Source organism: Tamandua tetradactyla, chromosome 7 (assembly GCF_023851605.1).
Source record: "Tamandua tetradactyla isolate mTamTet1 chromosome 7, mTamTet1.pri, whole genome shotgun sequence".
Lineage (NCBI taxonomy): Eukaryota > Metazoa > Chordata > Mammalia > Pilosa > Myrmecophagidae > Tamandua > Tamandua tetradactyla.
Genome location: NC_135333.1, coordinates 6,742,077 through 6,767,988, shown reverse-complemented (window position 1 = coordinate 6,767,988; position 25,912 = coordinate 6,742,077). Strand labels below are relative to the sequence as shown.

The following is a 25,912-nucleotide window of genomic DNA, read 5'->3' as shown; positions in this document are numbered from 1 at the left end:
TTCCAGAAGGGCACAGTGCCCCGAATAGCTGAAAGTATCCTGAGGAAAAAAAAATGAAGTTGGAGATCTCACACTACCTGACTTTAAGGCATATTATGAATCTACAGTGGTCAAAACAGCATGATACTGGCATACAGACAGACATACTGACCAATGGAATGAAATAAGTGTTCAGATGTAGACCCTTTCATCTATGGACAATTGATGTTTGATAAGGCTGTCAAGCCAACTCACCTGGGACAGAACAGTCTCTTCAATAAATGGTGCTTAGAGAACTGGATATCCACATGCAAAAGAATGAAAGAGGATCCATATCTCACACCCTATTCAAAAATTAACTCAAAATGGATCAAAGACCTAAACATTAGATCTAAGACTATAAAACTGTTAGAAGAAAATGTAGGGAGATATCTTATAAATCTTATACTAGGAGGCTGTTTTCTATACCTTACACCCAAAGCAAGAGCATTGAATGAATGAATGAATGAATAAATAAATAAATAAATAGGAACTCCTCAAAATTAAACACTTTTGTGCATCAAAGAACTTGGTCAAGAAAGTAAAAAGACAGCCTACACAATTGGAGACAATATTTGGAAATGATATATCAGATAAAGGTCTAGTATCCAGAATGTATAAAGAGATTGTTCAACTCAACAACTAAAAGACAGACAACCCAATTACAAAATGGGCAAAAGACTTGAACAGACACTTCTCAGAAGAGTAAGTACAAATTGCCAAAAGGCACTTGAAAAGATGCTCAACTCCCTGGCTGTTAGGGAAATGCCAGTCAAAACCACAATGAGCTATCATCTCACACCCACCAGAATGGCCATTACCTAAAAAACAGAAAAGACAAGTGCTGGAGAGGAGGTGGAGAAAGAGGCACACTTATCCACTGTCGGTGGGAATGTCAAATGGTACAACTGCTGAGGAAGGCAGTTTGGCGGTTCCTCAGGAAGCTAAATATAAAATTGCCATATGACCCAGCAATACCATTGTTAGGTATCTACTCAGAGGACATGAGGGCAAGGACACAAACAGATATTTGCACACCAGTGTTTATAGCAGCATTATTTACAATTGAGATGGAAACAGCCAAAATGTCCATCAACAGATGAGTGGCTAAACAAACTGTGGTATATGCATACGATGGAATATTATGCAGCTGTAAGACAGAATAAAGTTATGAAGTATGTAACAACATGGATGGACCTTAAGGACATTATGCTGAGTGAGATTAGCCAGAAACAAAAGAGCAAATACTGTATGGTCTCACTGATATGAACTGACATTAGTGAATAAACTTGGAGAATTTCATTGGTCACAGGGACCATCAGGAGATAGAAATAGGGTAAGATATTGGGTAATTGGAGCTGAAGGGATACAGATTGTGCAACAGGACTGAATACAAAAACTCAGAAATGGATAGTACAATACTACCAAACTGTAATACAATTATGTTAAAACACTGAATGAAGCTGCATGTGAGAATGATAAAGGGAGGAGGGCTGGGGGCATAAATGAAATCAGAAAGAAAAATAGACGATAAAGACTAAGATGGTATCGTCTAGGAATGCCTAGAGTGTATAATGATAGTGACTCAATGTAGAAATTTAAGCAATGTTTTTGCTTGAGGAAGAACAAAAGAATGTCTTTACTGCAGGGTGTTGAAAATAGATGGTAATTAATATTTAAAAATTTTAACTTATATGTAAGACTAAAGCAAAAAAATGTTTATTTGGTACAAAATTTATATTTTAACTAGTGCATTTCCTAATATAATACAATATGTAGACAGCTTAAACACCATAAGTACATGAAACCTTGAGTAGGGCATGAGATTTTGTTGGTTTGTCCAGAGTGATGCCCTGATAAATCCCAGAGTGATTTGAGTAGTGAATAAAAAAAATTTGCAAGTTCCCTTTGGGGAATAATGATCAAGGGGGAAAATTCAACTTCCTCAAGTGGAATTCTCGATATTCTCACAATCAGTGGGGACAACCAAAGCAATAGGCTGAGCTGCCAATCTTGGGGTTTGTTCATATGAAACTTAACCCCACAAAGGATAGGTCAAGCCTACTTAAAATTAGGCCTAAGAGTCACCCCCAAGAGAACCTCTTTCGTTGCTCAGTTGTGGCCTCTCTCTCCAGCCAACACCACAAGCAAACTCAGTGCCCTCCCCCTGTCTACGTGGGACATGACTCCCAGGGGTGTGGACCTTCCTGGCAATGTGGGACAGAAGTCCTAGAATGAGCTGAGACTCAGCATGAAGGGTTTGAGAAAACCTTCTCAACCAAAAGGGGGAAGAGGGAAATGAGACCAAATAAAGTGTCAATGGCTGAGAGATTCCAGAGTGGAGAGGTTATCTGGGATGTTATTCTTACACATTAAATAGATATCACCTTGTTAGTTAAGATGTAATGGAGAGGCTAGACGAAACTGCCTGAAAATGTAGAGCTGTGTTCCAGTCGCCATGTTTCTTGAAGATGATTGTATAATGATACAGCTTTCAAAACGTTACTGTGTGATTGTGAAAACCTTGTGTCTGATGCCGCTTTTATCTACCTTATCAACAGACAAGTAAAACATATGGAATAAAAATAAATAATAGGGGGAACAAATGTTAAAATAAATATAGATTGAAATGCTAGTGATCAGTGAAAGGGAGGGGTAAAGGATATGGTATGTATGAATTTTTCTCTGTTGTCTTATTTCTTTTTCTGAATTGATGCAAATGTTCTAAGAAATGATCATGATGATGAATATGCAACTATGTGACAATATTGTGAATTATTGATTATATATGTGGAATGGAATAATCATAAGTTAAGAATGTTTGTGTTTGTTATTTTTTTTTAAAAAATTGGTACATAAGCATCTTTTTTTTAACCTTGTTTTTTCCTTTGGTCTAGTGAATAAAGAAGGGTAACAAAATGATACTTCTATGATAGATGCTGCCACCATGTATTCAAGACAGAGAAGGTTGAGTGTAGATAGTAAAAGTGATACAGGTCAAAGTTTATTTAAGCAAATGTAGTTGTTCCTTATCAGTTCTCCAGGTTAAAAATTTTAATCACATATTTTGTTAAATATGAGATATTGGTATATAAATTGAAAGTAAACCATAATAAAAGTGGCATTGGTATGGCCAGTGAATACCACTTTAGATGGAAGATCATAGAAATGCAGTTCTGAGTATTGGGGGTCCTATAAATATAGAAGCAGTTTAAGTTAAAATAAGCCTGAAAGTAAATTTTATCCCCATTTCAGAAAAAAAAAAATATTTACTAAAAATTTTAAGTCAGTTTAGAAGGCCAGTTTGATTTTTATATTTATATGTTATATGTATTTGGAAACTAATTTTCTGGTCAAGGTAATTATTATTGAACTAGGAATAATTATTTTAATGTATTTAAGAAAAATCACTCATAGAAGTTTGTTTCTATGTTTTTCTTATAACTTGTCATCAATTCCTTCATGTATTCACTAAAAATTGTTTGTAATACCATCTAATTAATAAAGTAGTGACCTCAGATTATCTTTTTAGCTTTGGCACTACAATTGATGTCAAAATTTTTTACTCCAAATTTAATCATTTTTCTTTTTTATTCCTCCTTCCCATAGTAATCAAAGCAAAGAAGCTTTCATTGACTGGGCAAGATATGATGATTCACAGGATCACTTTTGTGAACTTGATGGTAATAAAATAAACTATTGTAATTAAATTATTTTTAACTTTAGCGCTTTAATTAGTGAAAATATAATCTGATTTATACCTTTACTACAATGGATTTTGCTGTGTGAATCTTATTATTCATAATGGCATTTATTGAGAGCCTTTGTTTTAGGTTCTTTGCTAGGCACTTTAAATACATTGTTTCTAATTTTTAGAGCTACCTTAATAGGTTTGTATTATTGTAAGTCTGAAGAAACTGAATCTCAAAAAGACTAAATAACTTGCCCAATATTACATAGTACTAAGATACTGAGCTAGGACTCAATCTCAGATCTGACTGAATCTAAAACTTTTATGGACACTCCATTTCCTATGTACCTTCAATTCAAGCCACTCAGTTATAGGATTGTGAGCATAGCATAAAAAAATGTTCTCACTGGAATTTGCTGAGTCAACGAACTAATGTAAAAATGTCTTCCAGTTTTGAAGAGGACTCTAATTTGGCTTTTCCTCTGCTATCTTTCCAAGAGTCTCCTAGGAAAATGCAAAGACAGGGCACAGTTCAGGAGAATAACTATCACATCTCTTAACAGAAGATATTCACAGTGGCTCAAAATTTTTATCTATGGGAGAATCTTCCCAAAGAATTGTACTGAGTAGACTTAAATCCTTCACCTTTTAGTTCAGTAGGGTTATGTTTTTGGTGGTGTAAATAATTTGGGATTCAAGCATACATGGTTGGAAACAGGCACAGAAGTTCTTTTGAACTCTTAAAGCATCTAGGGTGATATTGCTTTCTAAACATTTAAGATTTAAATGTAGAATTGTGCTATTAATCTAGACTATAGCGGAGTAAGTTACAATGAGCTTCAGCTATAGTATGGTAAATTGAAAGAATGCTAGAAGATACAGTGTTATTACCATGTTTTTTATGGTTTCAGCAAGGAAATTTTTAAGAAATCTGAGTATAGTTTCTTTGAGTATCTGAATTTAATAACGTTCAGTTAATAAAATATTCCCAATATGATATTTGGAACTGGCAAAGCTATATCAAAGACAACCATTGTACCTAAGTAAATCATTGCTGACATTTTAATTTGATTTTTGGTTATCATTCTAATTATATTTGAGTGTTTAACACAGTCATTTCTTTCCAGCTTCTCATTTAATCTATTCTTTTATTAAAATAAAAATTTTCCAGTACTTCTGTTTAACAACTTTTCAGATTGAAAAATCATTTCTGTGAATGTATATTATTCATAGTAAATAGGTATTTAATAAAGAATATTACTCATTTGTAAGGGATCACTTGGTATAAAGAAAATTGATGTGCTCTGTTTCCTGTCATCTATTAACTACTTTAATATTTTGAAATGAATTGTACAATGGAAGAGATGTCCTGTAAGAATTTATATAAAACCATCCTTTAGGATTTTTAGGGTTATATAATTAAAATAATTAGTAAGTTATACATTGCATGTCTTCCTATATGCATGTAGCCATGCTATCAATTATCATCACTCTGCTAAGTAATGTTCATACATGTCCAATGATTTATACCTATGTATTTTTATTACTGCCACGATAGCTTTATAGTCATTGTTTAGCTATTTCTATTTTCTAAATTTGGTGGATTAAAAAAAATCTAAAGAATATTCACCCTGGTTTGTAAGCGAATATATCCACATATGCCTGCTTTCTCTGTTTCATTGCTGTGTTGTCTTTATTTGAAAGGAATATTGTTCCTGTAGATCAAATAGTAGGTTCTTAAATAATGTAAACCTGTGAGTATTCTTTAAGCTCAGCTGTCCTCCCCACCTCACTCTTTTATTTTTTGTTATTGCCCTTATGCATGGCTTGCTTCTTCCCTTCCTTCAGGTTTCTGCTCCAATGTCACATCCTTGGAGAAGCCCGCTCTCCCCTCCCTCTCACCTGTGTAATAATAACAGCCAGTAGCACTCTTCCTTTCGCACTGCTGTCTCTCCTCCTCAGCTCCACCTGCCCAAAGCCCTCACTACCTGATAGTGTGGGACGTGGTTTTGGCTTATCTGTTTTATTGTCTGTCTTCTCCAACTAGATTGTGAGCTCCTTAAGGGCAAGGGCTTTATCTTTATGGTTTACTGCTGTATCCCTAGTGCTCGGAACAGTGCCTGGACATGGTTGGTTCATAAATACCCTTAAAGGTACAATAGATTTTTACTCTCTTTTTTTCCCTTAAAATCTATTCATTAATAACAGTGTTGTCTAGAACAATAGTTTCTAAACCTGGCTGCGTATCAGGTGGCACGTGGGTAGTGATGGGCACCACCACTGGTGTGTTTATAGGAGGAATGCAGTCTATTTTTGTGAGTAGTATTTCCTCATTTGGGGTGTCCTGAAATTCTTGTAGTATGGGTCAGAAATTGACAGACTTTTTCTGTAAAGGGACAGATCATAAATATTTCGGCTTTGTGGACCACAGAGTGTCTGTCACAACTACTCAACTCTGCCACTATAGAATGAAAGTAGCCCAAAAACAAACGAACATGGCTGTATTCCAGTAAAACGTTAGTAATAAAACAGGTAATGGGCTAGACTTGGCTCATGAAATTTAGTTTAGTGACTCTTTGTATAGAGTAAAAAAAACAATAATTTTCATGAATTGAGAAAAATAGTAAGATTTTTTAAATACAAAAAGACTTTTGATTGAATTAAGGGAATAAACATTAAAACATTGAGAGTATAGGTTTTAAGAAAATAGTTATTCAAAATTGATACAATTGATTTTACTTTTATGATTTTTCATCTCCCTTAAAATTTATTTTAAATCATTATAATTTAATATCCGAATCAGTTTTTTCCCCCTTTATTGGTAGGTTACTTGGTTTTGTTGAAAGAAAAGGTTGCTGCTAGTCCAGTCTGTACATTCATAGAGAACTGTTCATATGTGTAGACTTACACATACACTTACAAATTCTTTATACATGTGTACAAACATAAGTGTGTCAGTGAATATATATTTGAGTTTAATAATATTTGTAAAGTTTATATACATAATTGAATCAATTTTGAAAATGAATTTATTCAAGAAGGAACAGCTCAAATAAATTAAAAACATGTAACTTAGAAATTAAACAATGAATTTTAAAACTTTTTGTTGGCTTTTACTAAAAGCCATTGTTTCCTTACAATGGTAATTTCAATTGTTATTTTTTAATTAAATTATTATTTTTGTCTGAAGTCAACCATTGTCCTTTTCTTAGACAGTTTCTGTCTGTCTGTAAATTAACTGTTTTCTGTGCCTTCATTAAATATTAGACGCTGGAAATAGAGCCACTATTCTTCCTACAGTCTGCAAAATTGTGTTTCCATTGTTGATAAACTATATACAAATCCATTTAATAATAAATTATAGTTACCTTTGTACTCTTCCCACATCATGAAAATACCAGATAATTATTAGAAGGCATGTATCAGGTTTGTATTTTTTCCTTATGATAATAGATAGTCCTGATCTATAATAATTTAGACCATTTTTCTTTTATCTTGTTCTCTCTCAAAGATCTCTATTATCATATTGTCCAAATAGTCAGGACCTAATAAATACTCATTTGGGTTTCCACATGGAAAATGGTTATTTAATTTTAAATGTTTTTAAAAGTTTTTAAAAGTTGTGCTTACTGTGTATTGGCTTGAGGGGGAAAGCACTTCAGTATATTAATATTCATAAAATGAATTAGTAACATGTTTTTTAAAACAATAGAGCACTGTATAGCTCTATGAAGAATCAGATTTGAATCATAAAGTTACTGAGTCAGTGAATTTTAGTTCATGTAAAGAATAGCAGGAAAAGATCTATTTTTTATATATGTTAACAAAATAAGTGTGCCTAAGCTTGTGTTCAGGTAGGTTTATACTTACAGAAGAAATTGTATAAAATATCAAACCAGGTTATGATTCTCTTAGGTCCTTTAAATCCTGGGTGGTTAAAACTTGGGACATGATTAATGCCTCTACTAAGGTTAGGATTGTTACATTAAAAGAGAACTGAGTATCCAAAGGAAAAGGAGGAGTTTCTTTTCTCTTCCCTAAGTAATTTTTCCAAGTTTTTATAATTCCTAGATCAAGTAAAGTCACAAGTGTGCCAACTACTGTACCATTTAAGTTGGAGGTTATTTTAAAAATCTTTGATAGTCCTGTTTATCTAATAATACTAAATTTTAAATAAATGGTGAAATGTGGGTAGTTTTTATGAATTGTTTCTTGTTTAGATGAGAGATCTCCTGCTGCTCAATATGTAGACCTGTTGCTGAACCCCGAGCGTTACACTGGATATAAAGGGCCCTCTGCATGGAGAGTGTGGAATAGCATCTATGAAGAAAACTGTTTCAAGTAACTAAAGGGGTTTAGGGAAGGAGGTGGAATTCTATGGAGAGGGTGTGGGAGAGGGAGTATTTTTTTCAACTGGTAGAAAATTACATATAAAAGTCAAACCATTTTGTGTTCAGGTTTTTGTTTTGTTTTTCAGGCCGCGATCTGTTTATCGTCCTTTAAATCCTCTGGCACCCAGCCGAGGTGAGTTTTTCATGTTTTCAAAATGTTTACAGAATGCCTTTTAATTAAATTTCATTTTGAATATTTTTCAACTATTTTATATTTTGCTTAATTTGAACTATCAAAAGCATAAGATTAGTTCATAGCTAAGTCTTAAGATCTCTGAACATTTTATATTAGTATCGTTTATTGAGTGCCTGCTATTTGCCAGACCCTAAACTAGGAGCTTTATGTAAAATAAATTAGAATATGTGAGTAATCCAAATATATAAGAGGTTTCCTGGGGCATTCTTAAAAATCTGGATGCCCAGGCCCTAACCCAATTAAATTAAATCAGGATCTCTGGGAATAGGACCAACTAAATTAGGATCTCTGGGGATAGGACCCAGACATCAGTATTTTTTAACTCCTCAGATGATTCCAATATGCAGCCCAGTTTGAGTACACCTGGCTTATAGCAGTGTTCCTCATACTTCGGTATGTATATAAATCACTTAGGACCTTGTTTAAAAACAGATTCTGATTCTGTAGGTCTTGGGTAGGACCCAAGTTTCTAACAAGCCCCTAGACAATGCCCGGGGTGCTAACCCATGTACCACACTTGGAGTGGTGAACATGTGGAGAAATTTCAAAAAGTTGATTGCCTACTGTACTGCTCAAAACTTGAACTGTCCAATAGATAGACAGTGCCATGTGGGCCTAATAAACACATGAAATCTGGCTAGTGTAAAACTGAATTTTTTTTCATTTAAATTTAAAAATGAAGCAGTGTAATGCTTTTTTTTCATTAAACAGAACTTTATTATTTTGGTAGGACTACATTTTACTGCTCACATTTGCATCACTTAAACAATAATACTATTGTAGTGTGTGTATACTTTTTACTTTTTAAAATGTGGCCATTAGAACATTTGAAATTACATATGTGACTCATTTATTTCTATTGGGTGGCATTGCAGTAGATAATTGTTGGCTATTCACTATAAAATGATTGGGCACATCCTCATTCTAGTCTCAGTTAGGAACCAAACCCTAGTACCAACCCTGGAATTGACCTGCTATTCCAGTGTTTTCCTTAGAGCAGGATTGATTTAAGACATTTAATGTCCAGGTGTAGATGTATATACCGTTACACCTTTTCCAGAACCAAATAGACTTGGATGCTTACCTATAACAATACCACAAAATATTCTTTCTCCAATGGTTGGAAAAGGTGTGCATTGTTTCTTATCCTTTGTCTCTTTTAATACTTTTATCTCATATTTACTGGGTGAACAGTTAGCTAATGAGGTTGCACTCAAATGTAAGGGAATAGATAGAAGTGAAGCTGGTTCTCTAGTGAGTCTGTTAGTAATATTACCATATTGAAGGTGAACCTTAATTGAAAGGCGTTGTATAGACCGATGTGTCCTACTGATTAACACTACAAATATAAATAAGTTCTTGCAAGAAAAAAAATAAAATTTAGAATATTTTTATGCACATCTTTTCACTTATCACAATGACATCATCTTGTTCCATTCAGGAGGGTGTGTGGGAGTATGTGTGTGTGTAAAAAATAATGACAAGATTTTTCTTACAATAATAGAAACACAAGTTTTTGTTATCTTTTTCATACCATATAATATTTTGTTTCCATTTTCCAGGTCATAAAATATTCTTCCCAGCATGCTTTTCAGTGGCCTTATGATAATCCATCATATGGATGTATCATAATTTCTTTAAGCAAAGGCCTATTGTTGAACATTTAGATTGTTCCAAATTGTGAAGTGTATTGGGATAAACTGCCGTGTAGTTTTATCTTTGCTCACATGTATCCTCATCTCAACTTGTTGTGCTTATAAATGTTTTTGTTGAGCCTGTTATGAAAAGAGAGAGCCTGTGTTGTTCCCCTCATATAAAACAGTATTAGGAAATCTTTTATTTCCTATACTGAGCCATTAACACAAAGGAAAAAAATGGAATGTGACAGATAAGTAAAAAATGAAACTAATTTAAATGTTCAGTTTCATCTTTGTGAGGTCTCTTTGTTTTCAAAATAATATATTATTCTTATTTAAAAAAATGAAATAGAGTTTGCATATAATGATAAGTCCATTGTTGGCAGTTTATTGTTTACTCTTCCAAATTTGTGTGTGTCTATGTTTTATGTGTATACTGTATTTTATATAAATGGGGTTATATTGTTCTTCAGCCTGCTCTTTTGTCTAATGAAATATTAGATGTAGTGTCACTACATTTCACTATATGTAGATCATCTATTTTCAACTTAAATATTTTAATTATAAAAAATTTTATAAAAATGGAAGCAATAAGGAAATTATATAATGTAAAAAGGAAAGCCCCTTGCTCCCTTCTCTACTCTGTCTCCACATGCTTTCTCTTCCTAGAGTATGGGCTTTGGAAGGTATTCCAGACCTTTTCTATGACCGTTTCTTCTTTTTAATGCAATTTTATTGTTATATATTATGTATTCATATACCATATAAACCCCAAAGTGTACAATCCATGGTTCACAGTATCATATGGCTGTGCATTCATCATCACAGTCAATTTTTTTTCATTTTTATGAAAAATAACATATACAAAAAATAATGTATTTCTTTTTTTTTTTTTAATTTTATTTTTTCTTGGGTAGGCACGAAGAATCGAACTCAAGTCTCCAGCATGGCAGGCGAGAACTCTGCCACTGAACCACCATGGCCCGCCCACAATATATTTCAAAGCACACCACAACAATTAGTTGTAGAACAGATTTCAGAGTTTGGTATAGGTTACAATTCCACAAGATTAGGTTTTTACTACTAGCTGCTCCAAGACACTGGAGATTAAATATCAATATAATGATTCAGCAGTCATACTCATTTCTTAAACTCTATCTTCTGTGTATAACTCCACCATCTTCTTTGATGTTTCTCCCACATTAGGATTATTTGGGCTATGCCCATTCTAACTTTTTCACGTTGGAAGGGGCTGTTGATAATATGGGATAGGGCATGGAACTAGTTGATGTTCTAGGGTCACATGGGTCTATACAATCCCTTTCAATCATGTTCACCTTCAATATGGCAATTGTTCTAGTTTGCTAGCTGCTAGAATGCAATATACCAGAAACGGAATGGCTTTTAAAAAGGGGAATTTAATGAGTTGCTAGTTTACAGTTCTAAGGCGGAGAAAATGTCCCAATTACAACAAGTCTATAGAAATGCCCAATCAAAGGCATCCAGTGAAAGATACCTTGGTTCAAGAAGGCCGATGAAGTTCAGGATTTCTCTCTCAAGTGGAAGGGCACATGGTGAACATAGTCACAGTTTCTCTCTCATCTGGAAAGGCACATGGTGAACATGGTCAAGGTTCCTCTCTCGTCTGGAAGGGCACATGGTGAACATAGTCACAGTTTCTCTCTCATCTGGAAAGGCACATGGTGAACATGGTCAAGGTTCCTCTCTCATCTGGAAGGGCACATGGTGAACAAGGCGTCATCTGCCAGCTTCTTCTCCTGGCTTCCTGTTTCTTGAAGCTCCCCGGGAGACATTTTCCTTCTTCATCTCCAAAGGTCGCTGGCTGGTGGACTCTGCTTCTCATGGGCTATGCCATTCTGCTCTGGCTCTGTCTGAAACTCCTCATTCTCCAAAATGTTTCTTCTTTTATAGAACTCCAGAAACTTATCAAGACCCACCCAAATGGGTGGAGACATGTTGTCACCTAATCCGGTTTAACAACCACTTTTGATTAAATCATATCTCCAGGGAGCTTATTTGATTACAGTTTCAAACATACAGTATTGAGTAGGGATTATTCTGCCTTTATGAAATGGGATTTGGATTAAAACATGGCTTTTTTAGGGGGCATACATCCTTTTAAACCAGCACAGCAGTGTTACTTATAAGCACACTAATGAACTGCCTTCACTTCTATCTGTTCCCTTACGTTTGAGTTCATCATCATTAGCTAACAGTTCACCCATCTCTAGCTTCTAAGTTTCTAGAAATTAAGCTTAATGCATGGAACCTTTATAGAATCTCATAAAAAGTGTTCTTTGGGGTTGGCAGGAATGGCTTTGGTTGGGGTTTTGCAAACTATTATGGGTAGCAATGTCTAGCTGAAGCTTGCTTAAGAGTAGCCTCCAGAGTAGCCTCTTGACTCTGTTTGAACTCTCTCAATTACTGATACCTTATTTGTTATGCCTCTTTTCCCCTTTTTGGTCAGGATGGTGTTGTTGATCACACAGTGCCAGGGCCAGGCTCATCCCTGGGAGTCATCTCCCACATTGCCTGGGAGACTTTCACCCTTGGATATCATGTCCCACATAGAGGGAAGGGTAGTGATTTTACTTGGAGGGTTGAGCTTAGAGAGAGAGGCCACATCTGAGTAACAAAAGAGGTCCTCTGAAAGTAACTCTTAGGCATAACTATAGGTAAGCTGAGCTTCTCCGCTCCACAAATAAGCTTCACAAGAGCAAGCCTCAAGATCAAGGGCTTTGGGCAGGCCATGGTGGCTCAGCAGGCAAAGTTCTCGCCTGCCATGTCGGAGACCTGGGTTCGATACCTGGTGCCTGCCCAGGCAAAAAAAAAAGATCAAGGGCTTGACCTAATGACTTGAGAGTCCCTAATGTTTAGTTGCCCTGGTGGTAAAGTTTAATAATTCCATATTTTTTCTCCCATCTCTCAAGGGACTTTACCAATACTTTTTTATTATCTGCTTAACATACTCTGGGATGTATCCAGGTATTACGTTAAGGTATACCGGATTACAGGCCCTCATTCCTATTCTGGGCTCCCTGTGTTTGGGTTATTTAAATGATCTATCTAGACAGGTTGAGTGAGATTATGTGCTACAGAAAATTTAGGTTCTGGACAAAGTTAACCTTTCTTCCTTTTGTCTCATAGAGTAGGTGAAGTTCTAAAATGCAATGTCTTCCTTACTCCTGTATTTTGAATGACCTTAATCCTGACCTGATTGTCTTTGTTCTTCTCTCTGAATACCAGGTTATTCATATGTAGCTCAGCTTCTCAAATCTAGGAATGACAGTTACCTCTCCAGACTAATTGTGACTGCTATAAGAACTTAAAATCTCGGCCCAAGTTTTCTTATAAGCGTATTCTAAATGAGACCATACAATATTTGCTCTTTTGTTTCTGGCTTATTTTGCCTCACCAAATGTCCCACAGTTTCATTCACAACATTGCATGCCTCACGGCTTCATTCCTTACTGTAACAGCACAATATTTGATCATATGTATACACCACCATTTGCCATTCTACTTCTCAGTCAGTGCATTCTTCAGCCTCCTCCATCCATTGAGCATCATGTCTTATGTCCAAAGTTAGCAGTCCATCACACTCTCAGTTTTAGACTATTCATTATTCCCAAGAGAAAAATAACTGATAAACATACCCTCACTAAATAGAAAATACAAACCTTCCCTTAGCTGTTGTCCCTCCCTCCATTATTCATTCCTGGTGTTGCTGTGGTACTGCTGATGTTTTCCTGTTAAACATAGCCCATAGCATGCAATAGCAGTTTTCTCCCTATGCCCTGATATTATATACAACATTCATACTTTTGCAGTAGTTCATGCAAGAACTTATATTTGTAATGTTAATTGGTGTGACACATGGGTCTATACAATCCCTTTCAATCATGTTCACCTTCAATATGGCAATATTACTTATAAACACACTAATGAACTGCCTTCACTTCTATCTGTTCATTTGAGTTCATTGTCATTAGCTAACAGTTCGTCTACCTCTAGCTTCAGTGTATCTCTAGTCCCCTATATTCTGCATTATAAGCCTCTGATTTTACATGGTCATAAAAGTGAAATCATCCAGTATCTGTCCTTTTGTGTCTGGCTTATTTCACTCACCATTATGTCATCAAGGCTCAATCTGGTCATGTGCTTCAGGATGTCATTTCATATTACTGCTGCATAATATTCCATTTTATATATATCACATTTTGTTAATCCACTTGTCGGTTGATGGGCACTTGGATTGTTTCCATCTTTGGCAATTATGAATACTGCCCTAAACATCACTGTGCAAATGTCTGTTTGTGTCACTTCTTTCAGCTCTTCTGGGTATATACTGAGTAGTGGTATTTCCAGGTCATAGGGCAACTTGATATTTAGTTTTCTGAGGAACTACCTGTCTTCCATAGTAGCTTATATATTCCCAAGCAGTGCATAAGTACTCCAGTTTCTCCATATCTTCTCCAACATTTGTAGTTTCCCATTTGTTTAATAGCAGCCATTCTTACAGGTGTGAGGTGGTATCTCATTGTAGTCTTGATCTGCATTTCCATTATAGCTGATGAAAATGAGCATCTCTCTTCATGTGCTTTTTAGCCATTTGTATTTGCTCTTCAGAAAAATACCTATTTATATCTTCAGCCCATTTATAATTAGGTTGTTCTTTTGTTGTTAAGTTGTATGATTTCTTTATGTATACAGGATATCAAACCTTTTTCCAGTGTGTGATTTCCAAATATTTTCTCCCATTGAGTTAACTGCCTCTTCAACTTTTTCAGAAACTCTTTTGAAGCACAAGCACATTTGATTTTGAGGAGTTACCATTATCAGTTTTTTCTTTTGTTGTATTTTGGGTGTAAAGTTTAGGAAGCTACCTCCTATTACTAGGTCTTGAAGATGTTTCTCCACATTTTCTTCTAGGAGTTTTATAGAACTAGTTCTTATATTTAGGTATTTGGTCGACTTTGGCTTAATTTTTGTATAGGGTATTAAGGTAAGGATCTTCCTTCATTCTTTTGGCTATTGATATCCAGTTCTCCCATGCCTATTTATTGAAAAGACTATTTTGTCCCAGTTCAGTGGATTTGGGGGCCTTGTCAAAGATCAGTTGACCAGAGATTTGGTGGTCTATTTCTGTGCTTGTGATTCAATTCCATTGGTCAATACTTCTATCTTTGTGCCACTACCATGCTGTTTTGACCACTGTGGCTTTATGATAAGCTTTGAAATCAGGAAGTGTTAATCCTTCCATGGTTGCAGGTGGGGTGGGCAGCATCCATGGTTGAGGTGTGTTTAAGGAATACAGTTTTGCTGACTTCCTAGTGCCCATCTCCCTGTCCCTGCATTCCTGAGTGCTCCAGGCCTCCATTTGGAAAGGGGCACTTTAGGTTATTTGCACTAGCTGGATGGTCTACGATTCTTTGCGTCTCTGTTCTTCAACTTTTGCAACCAGGTCCTCCCTATGTGATGCAGAAGACCCTCTCAGGTGACTTACACCCTGAAATTGCTGTGCCGGTCATTTTCTGTCTCTTCTCTGCCTGTTCCTTGGAGCAGGGTGAACTCTGCCTATCCTATTCTGCCATCTTCCTGAGAGCATGTATGATCATTTACTTTTTAAAAAAATATTTTTATTGATAAGTCTTCACACACATGCATTCCATACATGGTGTTCAATCAGTGGCTCACAATATCATATTGTGTATGATATTGTGTATGCATCACCATGATCATTTTTTAGAGGATTTGCATCACTCCAGAAAAGGAAATAAAAAGAAAAAGCTCTTATATACCATACCCCTCACTCCTTACTCCTCGCTCTCATTGACTGCTAGTATTTCCATCTACTCAATTTATTTTATCGTTTGTCCCCCCTATTATTTTCTTTATCCATATTTTTAAAAAATATTTTTATTGAGAAATCTTCACATACATACATTCCATACATGGTGTACAATCAGTGGCTCAGAATATCATCACATAGTTGTGTATTCATCACCATGATCATTTTTTAGAACAGTTACATCACTCCAGAAAAAGAAATAAAAAGAAAAAACTCATATATGCCATACACCTTACTCCTACCTCTCATTGACGCTAGTATTTCTATCTATCCAATTTATTTTACCCTTTGTCTCCCCCTATTATTTATTTTTCATCCATATGTTTTTACATATCTGTCCATACCCTGGATTAAAGGAGCATCAGACATAGGGTTTTCACAATCACACAGTCACATTGTAAAAGTTATATCTTTGTGCATTCAACTTCAAGAATCAAGGCTGCTGGAACACAGCTCAGCAATTTCAGGTACTTCCCTCCAGCCACTCCAATATACCATAAACTAAAAAGGGATACCTATATAATGCATAAGAATAACCTCCAGGATAACCTCTCTACTTTGTTTAAAATCTCTCAGCCACTGAAACTTTTGTCACATTTCTTTCTTCTCCCTTTTGGTCAAGAAGGCTTTCTCATTCCCTTGATGCTGGGCCCTGGCTCATCCCAGGATTTCTGTCCCATGTTGCCAGGGAGATTTACATCCCTGAGTGTCATGTCCCATGTAGGAGAGGGAGGGCAGTGAGTTTCCCTGCCCAGTTGACTTAGAGAAGCCACATCTGAGCAACAAAAGAGGTTCTCTGCGGCTGGCTCTTAGGCATAATTGTAAGTAGGCTTAGCCTATCTTTGCAGGGATAAGTTTCATAGGGGTGAACTCCAAGATTGAGGGCTCAGCCTGTTGATTTGGTTGTCCCCACCGTTTGCAATAACTCAGAAATTCTCCAAATGGAGAAGTTGAATATTTCTTCCTTTCTCCCCAGTCCCCCAAGAGGACTTTGCAAATACTTCTTTATTCAGTGCTCAAATTACTCTGGGGTATATTGGGGCATGACACTAACCTGGACAAACCAACAGTCTCATGCCCTATTCAAGAGTCCATGTACTTACAGTGTTCAGCTAACTGACCATACAAGTTATTAGTAAATGTACTACCCAAAATATGTTTTGCACTAAATAAACATCTCTTCCTTTGGTCTTACATGGAAGTTGAAGTTTTAAAATATGGATGATATCATCCTTTATCCTGTATTCTGATTTATGCCAGTCATATCCTGATCAGCTTCATTCATATCTCTAGTCGAAGACTGGTCCCTTTTTCAACTTTTTAAACAGTTCCTTAATGGGGTCCTGCTGACTTTCATAGCTTCAGCGCTCTAACTCTAACTCAGATGGCACATAAATATCAAAGTTACTGGGAACGACCAGGTTATAAACAAACAGCTCAGTATCTCAGAATTTAGAAATAACAGTTAGAACTCCTGAATATATGTGAATGCTGTAAGAGCTTACAATCTAGGACCCTTTACACTAGGCCCCAGCCCGATAACCCATGTTCTCAACTTCACCAAGTTTTTATATTATAGTTAGTCCATATGATTGAGGCCTGATAATATTTGTCTTTTTGTTCCTGACATTCATTCAACATTTTGTCTAGCACTTATTTCTCTCTCTTCCTTTTTACAGTTTTATTCCCACATCATACAATCCAACCTAAGTGTATATGGAGACATTTCCTTTTCTTCCACAAATAATCCATGCCCCTCCCCTATGCCACTACCAGTTGACATTTAGTTTTGGCATAATGTCTTTGTTACATTCGGTTGAAGAATATTACAGTGTTACTGTTGACTATAGACTCTAGCTTGTGTTGATTGTACCTTTTCTGTATACCATCTATTTTCAACATTCTGCAGTGTTGACATTCATTTTTCTCCCTCATGCAAAAACGTGTTTTGTATTTTTATATTTAATCACCATCATTGTACACTTAAGGCATTCCTAAATTACACAGTCTTAGTCTTTATCCTCTACCTTTCCTTTTGGTTTCATATGTTGCCCCAGCCCTTCTCCCTCTATCCTCTCATTACCTCCTTCATTTCTGTGGGGTCAGTGGCTATGTCTCTTCTTCAATTTCTGATTTTATTTGCATCCTCTCTCTCTTTCTCTCTCTCTCTCACCCTAGCTAAGGGTACATTGATTTTACTGATTTTCTCAAATAACCAATTTCTGGTTTTCTTGATTTTCTCGATTGTTTTCATGTTCTTTATTTCATTTTTTTCTGCTCTAATCTTTGTTATTTCTACCCTTTTGTTTGCATTGGGGTTAGTTTGCTGTTATTCCTCTAATTCTTCCAAGTGAACAGTTGGTTCCTCGATTTTTGCTCTTTTTCTTCTTTTTTAATATTGGCATTATATTTCCCTCTCAGCACTGCCTTTGCTGCATCCCCTAAGTTTTTTTTTCCCCCATAAGTTTTGATATGTTGTGTTTTCAGTTTCATTTGCCTCGTGTTGTATACTGATTTCTCTTGTAATTTCTCCCTTGACCTACTGGTTGTTTAAAAGTGTGTTGTTTAGCCTCCATTTATTTGTGAATTTTCTGGCCCTCTGCCTGTTACAGATTTCCAACTTCATTCTGTTATGATCTGAAAAAGTTTTTTGTATGATTTCAGTCTTTTAAAATTTATTGAGATTTGCTTCATGACCCAGCATGTTGTCTTGAGAATGATCCTTGAGAATGATCCATAAGCACTTGAGAAAAATGTATATGCTGCTGTTGTGGGATTTAATGTTATGTGAATGTCTGTTAAGCCTAATTCATTTATCATTTTATTTAAATTCATGTGTCTTTATTGACCCTCTGTCTAGATGTTCTAACCATCAATGACAGTGGGGAATTGAAATCTCCAACTCCTATGATAGAGGTTTCTCTTTCTCCCTTCAGTGTTGTCAGTGTTTATCTCATGTACTTTGGAGCACTCTGGCTTGGTGCATAAATATTTGATTGTGTCTTTTTGATGAATTGTTCCTTTTATTAAATACATAGTGTCCTTTGTCTCTTTTAATTGTTTTACACTTGAAGTCTAATTTGTCAGATATTAGTATAGCTACTGGTACTCTTTTATGATTGCTGTTTACCTGAAATATCTTTTCTCAACCTTTCACTTTCAACCTATTTTTATCCTTGGGTCTAAGATGAGTCCTGTAGACAGCATAAAAATGGATCCTGTTTTTTAATCCATTTTGCCAGTCTGTCTTTTGATTGGGGAGTTTAATCCAGTAACATTTAATGTTTTTACTATTAAGGCAGTACTTTCTTCTACCATTTTGTCTTTTGGATTTTATGTGTCATAACCAATTTGTTTTCTTTTTTTTTACTGATAGTCTTCATTTCTGTATGCTTCTCCAAACCTCTCACTCCTGCCTCTTACTCTCTGCCTGTAGTGCCCCTTAAGTATTTCTTGCAGAGCTGGTCTTTTTAGTCACAAATTCACTTAGTGATTGTTTGTCTGAAAATATTTGAATCTCTCTCTCATTTTTGAAGGACAGTTTTGCTCGATATAGAATTCTTGGTTGGCAATTTTTCTCTTTTAGAATCAAACTACAGCCTTCTCACTCCATGGTTTCTGTTGAGAAATCCACACATAGTTTTATTGTGCTTCACTTTATTTATGTGATGGATTGCTTGTCTCTTTCTGGTTTCAAAATTCTCTCTTTCTCTTTGACATTTGACATTCTGATTAGTAAGTGTCTTGGAGTATGTCTATTTGGATCTGTTCTGTTTGCAGTATGCTGCACTTCTTGGATCTGTAATTTTGTGTCTTTCATAAAAGATGGGAAATTTTCAGTGATCATTTCCTCCATTAGTCTTTCTCCTCCTGTTTTATTCTTTCAAAACTGCCGGAATGCAACACATGAGGGATAGATTGGCTTTTAATAAAAGGAGATTTATGTAGTTAAAAACCTACAGCTGTACAGAGGAAATGCAGCTAACTTTCATCTGAGGTTCTCTTTTACATGAAAGCACAGTGCCATGTTTGTTGGCCTTCTCTCCCAACTTCTAGGTTCCAGCAGCTTTCCCCAAAATGATTCCTTTCTGCAACTTCAATCTGGGCTGAGCTGCGAGTGTGAGATGAGGTATGCTGAGCTGCTTGGGCTGTGCTGCATTGCACTTTCTAACCTCTCTTTAAAAGCCTCCTGCTAATTAAATTAAACATCACTCTTTGAAAAGGCATGTCCCTTTACTGACAGCAGATGTAATCAGCCATAAATGAGTTTCACATGCTAACTATTCAAGTTCACAGCAACAGATCTAGGCACCATGACTTGGCCAAGTTGATTTCCTGAACCTATCTTCCACACCTCTTTTCCCCTTCTGTTCTGCAACACCCACAACACGTATATTCTTGTGCTTCATGTTGTCATTCAATTCCTTGAGACCCTGCTCACATTTTTCTGTTCTTTTCCCTATATTTTCCTCTGTGTTGGATTTCAGATGTCCAGTCCTCTAGTTCACTAATCCTTTCTTCTGTCTCTTCAAATCTATTGTTGTAGGTTTCCGTTGTTCTTTTTCCAATCTCTTCTATTGTGCTTTTCATTCCCATAAGTTCTGTGATTTGTTTTTTCAGACTTTTGAGTTCTTTTTGTTCATGCAATGTCTTCTTTATATCCTCCCTCACCTCATTGATTTGATTTTTGATGAGATTTTCCATGTCTGTTTGAACATCTTGAATTAGTTGTTTCAATTCCTGTATCTCATTTGAAGTGTTTGTTCCTTTAGGCCATATCTTCAATTTTCCTAGTATGACTTATTTTTTGCTGGTGTCTAGGCATATGATTTCCTTAATTAGTTTATCTTGGAGGTTATTTTTACTCTTTTACCTAGGTTTTTCTTGCTGTATGGCTTTGTTCTGTATCTTTTCTTTCACATTTAATTCAACTTATTCTAGACCTCTTACATAGGTTCTGTTTAACTGATGAGAATTTTTCAGTTCCTGTTTTTCTGTTTCTTGCGCTGCCTATATGGAGTCTTCTTTTTTTTTTTTAAGGAGGTTCTCAGATATTCTAGACTCCAGTCAGATTTTCCAGACAGGCCCTCATCTCAGGATCAGAGTAGCCCGTGTAGTTTTCCCTGAGGGTGAGACCCAACAGGTTGACAGACTTTCCTATGAGGCCCCTTCTGCCAGTTTGAAAGGGTTTATGTACCCTAGAAAAGCCATGTTTTAATACTAATCAGTCTTGTGAGAATGATGGTTTTTTCTAATCCCTATTCAATACTATAGGATGGCAACTTGATTAGGTTATCTCCACAGAGATATGACTCGATCAGTTGTTTGGGTATTAAACTTGATTAGATGAAGACATGTCTCCACCCATTCTACATGGGTATTGATTAGTAGACTGGAATCCTATAAAAGAGGAGACATTTTGAAGAGAGTTCCCTTTGAGAACAAGGAGAGAGCCACAGAACCATGACAGAAGGAAGAGGGAACCACAGACCTTTGGAGATGAAGGAGGAAAATGCCTACCCTGGAGCTTCATGAAGTAAGAGGCCTGGAGAGGAAGCTAGCAAACTAGAACACCTCTAGACTCAGTGCGTTTCCTACCTTGCCCAGCGTGTTACACTTGTCTACCTATTGTTTCCCACCAGTTTAAAGTGATGTGGTGCCTTTATCTTCAACAGACTCTCCCTGTGGGGCGTGTTTGAGACAGAGGTGAGGTTGTAGGTTAGCATTAATTGCTTCAGTTTTTGAGTCCCTTGAATTCCTTGAAGAAGGGATTCCACTTGAGCTGGGCTGCACCTTTCTCTTGAGGAAGATACACCCTTTAGGGAATTAACTCCTTTCATTTAACTAGTTAGTTTGTCTCTCAGACAAGCTTAATTCCGCCCTCAGCTGAGGCAGTGCTAGAGCCTGAGAGTGTTTCCAGTTCTATCTAATGAGCTATTAAGGAGTAGGAAAAAAAGCCAAAAAAGCCTTTTCAGAGCCGGGCACCTGCTCCTTGGATTTGTCAGTCAGGAGCATAAATTGATACGTGACTCTGTGTATCTCCAGGCTGTGTGTGCCCCTTTTTTGGGGGTCCAGCCCTTTTCCAGTATTTTGTCCTGTCTGACTCAAAAGCCTCTGGTGTTTTTTTTTTTTTCTAGCAGCTGTGGCCCTCTCTGCTAGGGCAAAAATTCCTAGTACCCTTTAGTGCTTATTCCAGGTTTATCTGTACGGGGCCTGTTTTCAATAGTCTGAATTTGTTAATTAATTCTGCAGTTGGAGCTTGGTTGAGCTAAGCCCTTGTTGCTAGTAGAGTCTGTTTTCTTTCCCCTCAGGGAGCCAGCCTTTGGTGCCCATGGGGGAGGGACGCCTGCCTCCTTGGCTTGGGGGACTTACACTTCTGTGGGGGGGGGGTGGTTTCTCAGGTGTTCCACCTTGTCCAGACTGGTATAAGCTATGTGTCCAGTCACTGATGTTCCCCAGCAGTTGTTCTGGTACCATTCCTGGCTATTTACTAGCTATTCTGGAGGATGAACTAAAATCATACCTCACTAAACAGCCATCTTGCCTACAATTTATGATCATTTACTTTTAAAGTGGAAAATACAATTGTTAACTCAATAATACCAACAAGTCTTAAGAAATACTTTGCTTCCATATTATAAACTAGAGACTTGACACTACTGGAAAGATGAGGCAATTAATGAGAGCCCTATATAGAAAGTGATAAAGGGAAGGGAGAGGAGAAAAGAAGAGAAAGAAAGAAAAATGAAAGAAGAAGACAAAAATCATGTAAGGGAGAGAGGATGGGTCCTAGCTGATACTTGAGTAGTCCAGGATGTAACAGCTCTTGCTGTCTCCATTGAAACTGTTAATTGTCAATTTAGTCCTTAATCTTCTTATCTGTTTCTTTTACACTATTCCTGAGTCAGAACAGCTAGACATAAAGTATGCCAAGTCCCAACTAGCAGTATTCCTGAAAACCCTAAAGAATACTCTTGGCTCTATGTAAGAGTCTATAAATGTTTTACTTAGTAAGTTTATTTTTTAGAAACTTAAGGACTCCAGATTGTTTCTGTGCCATATAAGCCTGAGACCCAGAGATACTGGTCTCTCCAAGACTGTCAACCCAGTTTCATTCCTCTACCCCATAAGGTCAACACCCCTTTCTAGCATGAAAAAGATAAAATGGTTATTGCTGAGATACTTCCTGAAGATTGAGAGCATACGAGGGAGGAGTTGTAACTGAGAAATTAAGATTTAACAAATGATTAAGACTAGTGACTTATTATATATTGTTTCTTTTTAGTTCCTAGTGTGTTAGAATAACTAGAAGGAACGACCTGTAATCAGATAGTCTTGCTCTTTGATGATTATATAACAATATAGCTTTTATCGTGTGACCATGTAATTGTAAAAACCTTGTGACTGACACTCCCTTTATCCAATGTATGGGTAGATCAGTAATAAAATAAAGATGAAAACAACAATAATAATAATAGGGGGAAGGGAGTATGGAATTTTTGGGGTTTCTTTTTTATTTATTTTTAATTTTTATTTCTGTTTTTGGAGTAATTAAAATGTTCTAAATTTGATTGTGGTGGTGAATGCACAAACTATGATGATACTGTGAGCCATTGATTGTTTACTTTTCGGTTTGCTAATGCTGCCAAGATGTAATATACCAGAAATGGATTGGTTTTTATTTGTTTTTTTTTTTCCCCAAAAATGGCATTTTATAGACACCTACATATTAAGCTGAGAAAGGCAGAGCTGCTGTGGAATCTTAGAGCCTAACCTTCTGGCTTCTTCCTGTCCGTTTGGCAGTCCTGAAGCACCATAGTAAAGTTTTCACAGATCACAGTTTGGAAAGTACTCTTATTAAGGTGTATATATACCAAAAAGTAGCAATTAAAAAAAAAAGTATTCCAGCATGGGAACTGTTCATAGATGGTTGTGTAAATAATGATTAAAAGGGGTGACTTTGTGTATTTGTCAGTTAACTATTGACTCTAGTGGTCTTTATGACTTTTTGGTTGCTCAGGGTTTATTTCTTGTTGTATAAAACATGAACATTTTGTACTCTTTGGCCTGTGCTTTTAATAAGAAGCCCCATTTGCAGAATGGCTACATACCAATGTAGGTTTATGGTAAAATGTAACAAATGGTACATTTTAGTTCCATGTTAAAATAAGTAGAATTGGAATCTGAACTATATAAGACATTTTCTAAAATCTTATCTCTTATTTTTTCTTTCAGGAGAAGATGATGGTGAGTTAAAACTCTTGTGTTTATTTCCTCACATGTAGAGGAAATTTTTTTAACAATCAAAATTTGATTTTCAAAATTCAAAAGTGTATATCCTAATTTCTCAGAAAATAGCTACCAATGAATGGTGCCAACTAAAAAAAGGACAATATTTTTATAATATAAATTTATCCTATGTTAGAAAAATATACAAAGACCATTTTATGTAAATATTTAATATAGAAACCAGATTCACCTTCTAGGTTCTCCCATTTTCTGGTCACTACAGTCTCCTTGATATGTTCTTAGAAATGGAAAGAAGTTAAGATAGGTTTACGAGATAATTTTCTCTGTGACCTCTATTTTCTTATGGACTTTGAAATTTATAACCTTAGTTATCGATATAATACTTAATCTGATAAATAGTAGTTTATCAACAATTGGTTATTCCAGGTTACAGAATGAATGTGGGTCATAAGGTGTCCCCAAAAGAGCCAAAATAATTATTTCATAAAATATGATGTTTATTTATCAAGGGCACTGTGATCAGCATTGTGAAAGAGAAAACGTAGTATAAAACACGAGGCTTACCCTCTAGGAGCTGACAGTGTATAGCAGGAATGATAACCACTCTTCATAAATAACAGTAATGGAGTAAAGTACTATATACCTAGTTCTAACAGTAGGTGATGTTGTTCTTATATATTTCTTATATAAGAAATAATATCTTACTGGAATGATCTGGGAAGGCTTAATATAGGAGGTAGTATTTGAGATGGATTTTGAATAGTGGGACAGATTGAGGTCAGCAGAAATGGATGTGCCAGTTGGAGAAAATAGCATGAACCTAGGAGTAGTTGAGAAAGGGAAAGTCAACATGTTTGGGAGGACATTAAGCAGACCCTTTAGCGGTAGGAAAGACTTTATATAGTGGTGGTTTAGATTAGAAGATAGATAGAGGCCACATTATTGATGACCTTAAGAGCTAGATTTATCACGTTGGCAGTTGAGGTTTTTTGACTAAGCAAAACAGAAATAATGATGAATGATCCTGGGAAAGTGTATGTTGAGTGAATGACTCCTTGGGAAGATGTTTGTGTTGTTTTGTAAAGTGTGAAACTTCTCAGGAGGTGAAGTAATTCTCTATCATCTAATTTATTCCCTTAGACTCCTTGTTCAGCTCAACTGAGTTAGGTTTTTATTTTCATGCTTTTCTCAATTAAAAAAAAAAAAGATAATCTATAGGTAATTTAGGAACAACGTGGAATTTTGATCCTTTATTGACTGCCATCCTGTTTTTTTTAAAAAAAAACTTAGAACAGTGTTGGGCCAGGAATTGTTCTTTTCACATTAATACAGATATGAATCGGTAATTTTATTAATGAACTTTTCTGAAGAATTGTCATGATGATTAAGGGATTTTTTATTAGTCCTTTTAACTTAGTCTTTTTTTTTTTTTTTCATGGGCAGGCTCCGGGAATCAAACCCAAGTCTCCGAACTTAGTCTTAGATAATTGAGAAAATATACCCCTACTTTTATTGTCTCAGGAAAAATGGAATCATTAATAATTGTTTATTTTATTAATTATAATTCACAGTTTTTTTTCTGGAATTGTACAAAACATGTTACAGTTATCATCAACAAAAACAAATTTAAGATTGTTAAACTGTTTCCCCCCATGCTTTGGGATATTTAAGCATTTTGATGGATAAGATTTATATAATATTTTGATTGAAATTTAATATCTTCCAAAAAATGTCAGTAGTCAGTGTCGTTTATAACAGTTGTTCCAAAGTTTCTTGAATTACTGTATTTTCCAGAACGATGTGTGTATTTTTCACTTCAACATAAAGCAGTAGACATTTCTAGAGATATTGTGTCCT

At 35.8% G+C, this 25,912-nt stretch overlaps 1 protein-coding gene across 2 annotated transcripts in view; it reads left to right on the top strand.

Annotated features, from left to right (window-relative positions):
• ERO1B (endoplasmic reticulum oxidoreductase 1 beta) overlaps window positions 1-25,912 on the top strand; it is a 188,788-nt gene that overhangs the window by 147,424 nt on the left and 15,452 nt on the right. For both annotated transcript variants that reach the window (XM_077168419.1, XM_077168420.1), the window contains exons 6-9: window positions 3,628-3,701; window positions 7,930-8,050; window positions 8,187-8,233; window positions 24,041-24,052. In XM_077168419.1, coding sequence (XP_077024534.1) covers window positions 3,628-3,701; window positions 7,930-8,050; window positions 8,187-8,233; window positions 24,041-24,052 — 254 coding nt within the window. The remainder of the gene's footprint in view (window positions 1-3,627; window positions 3,702-7,929; window positions 8,051-8,186; window positions 8,234-24,040; window positions 24,053-25,912) is intronic.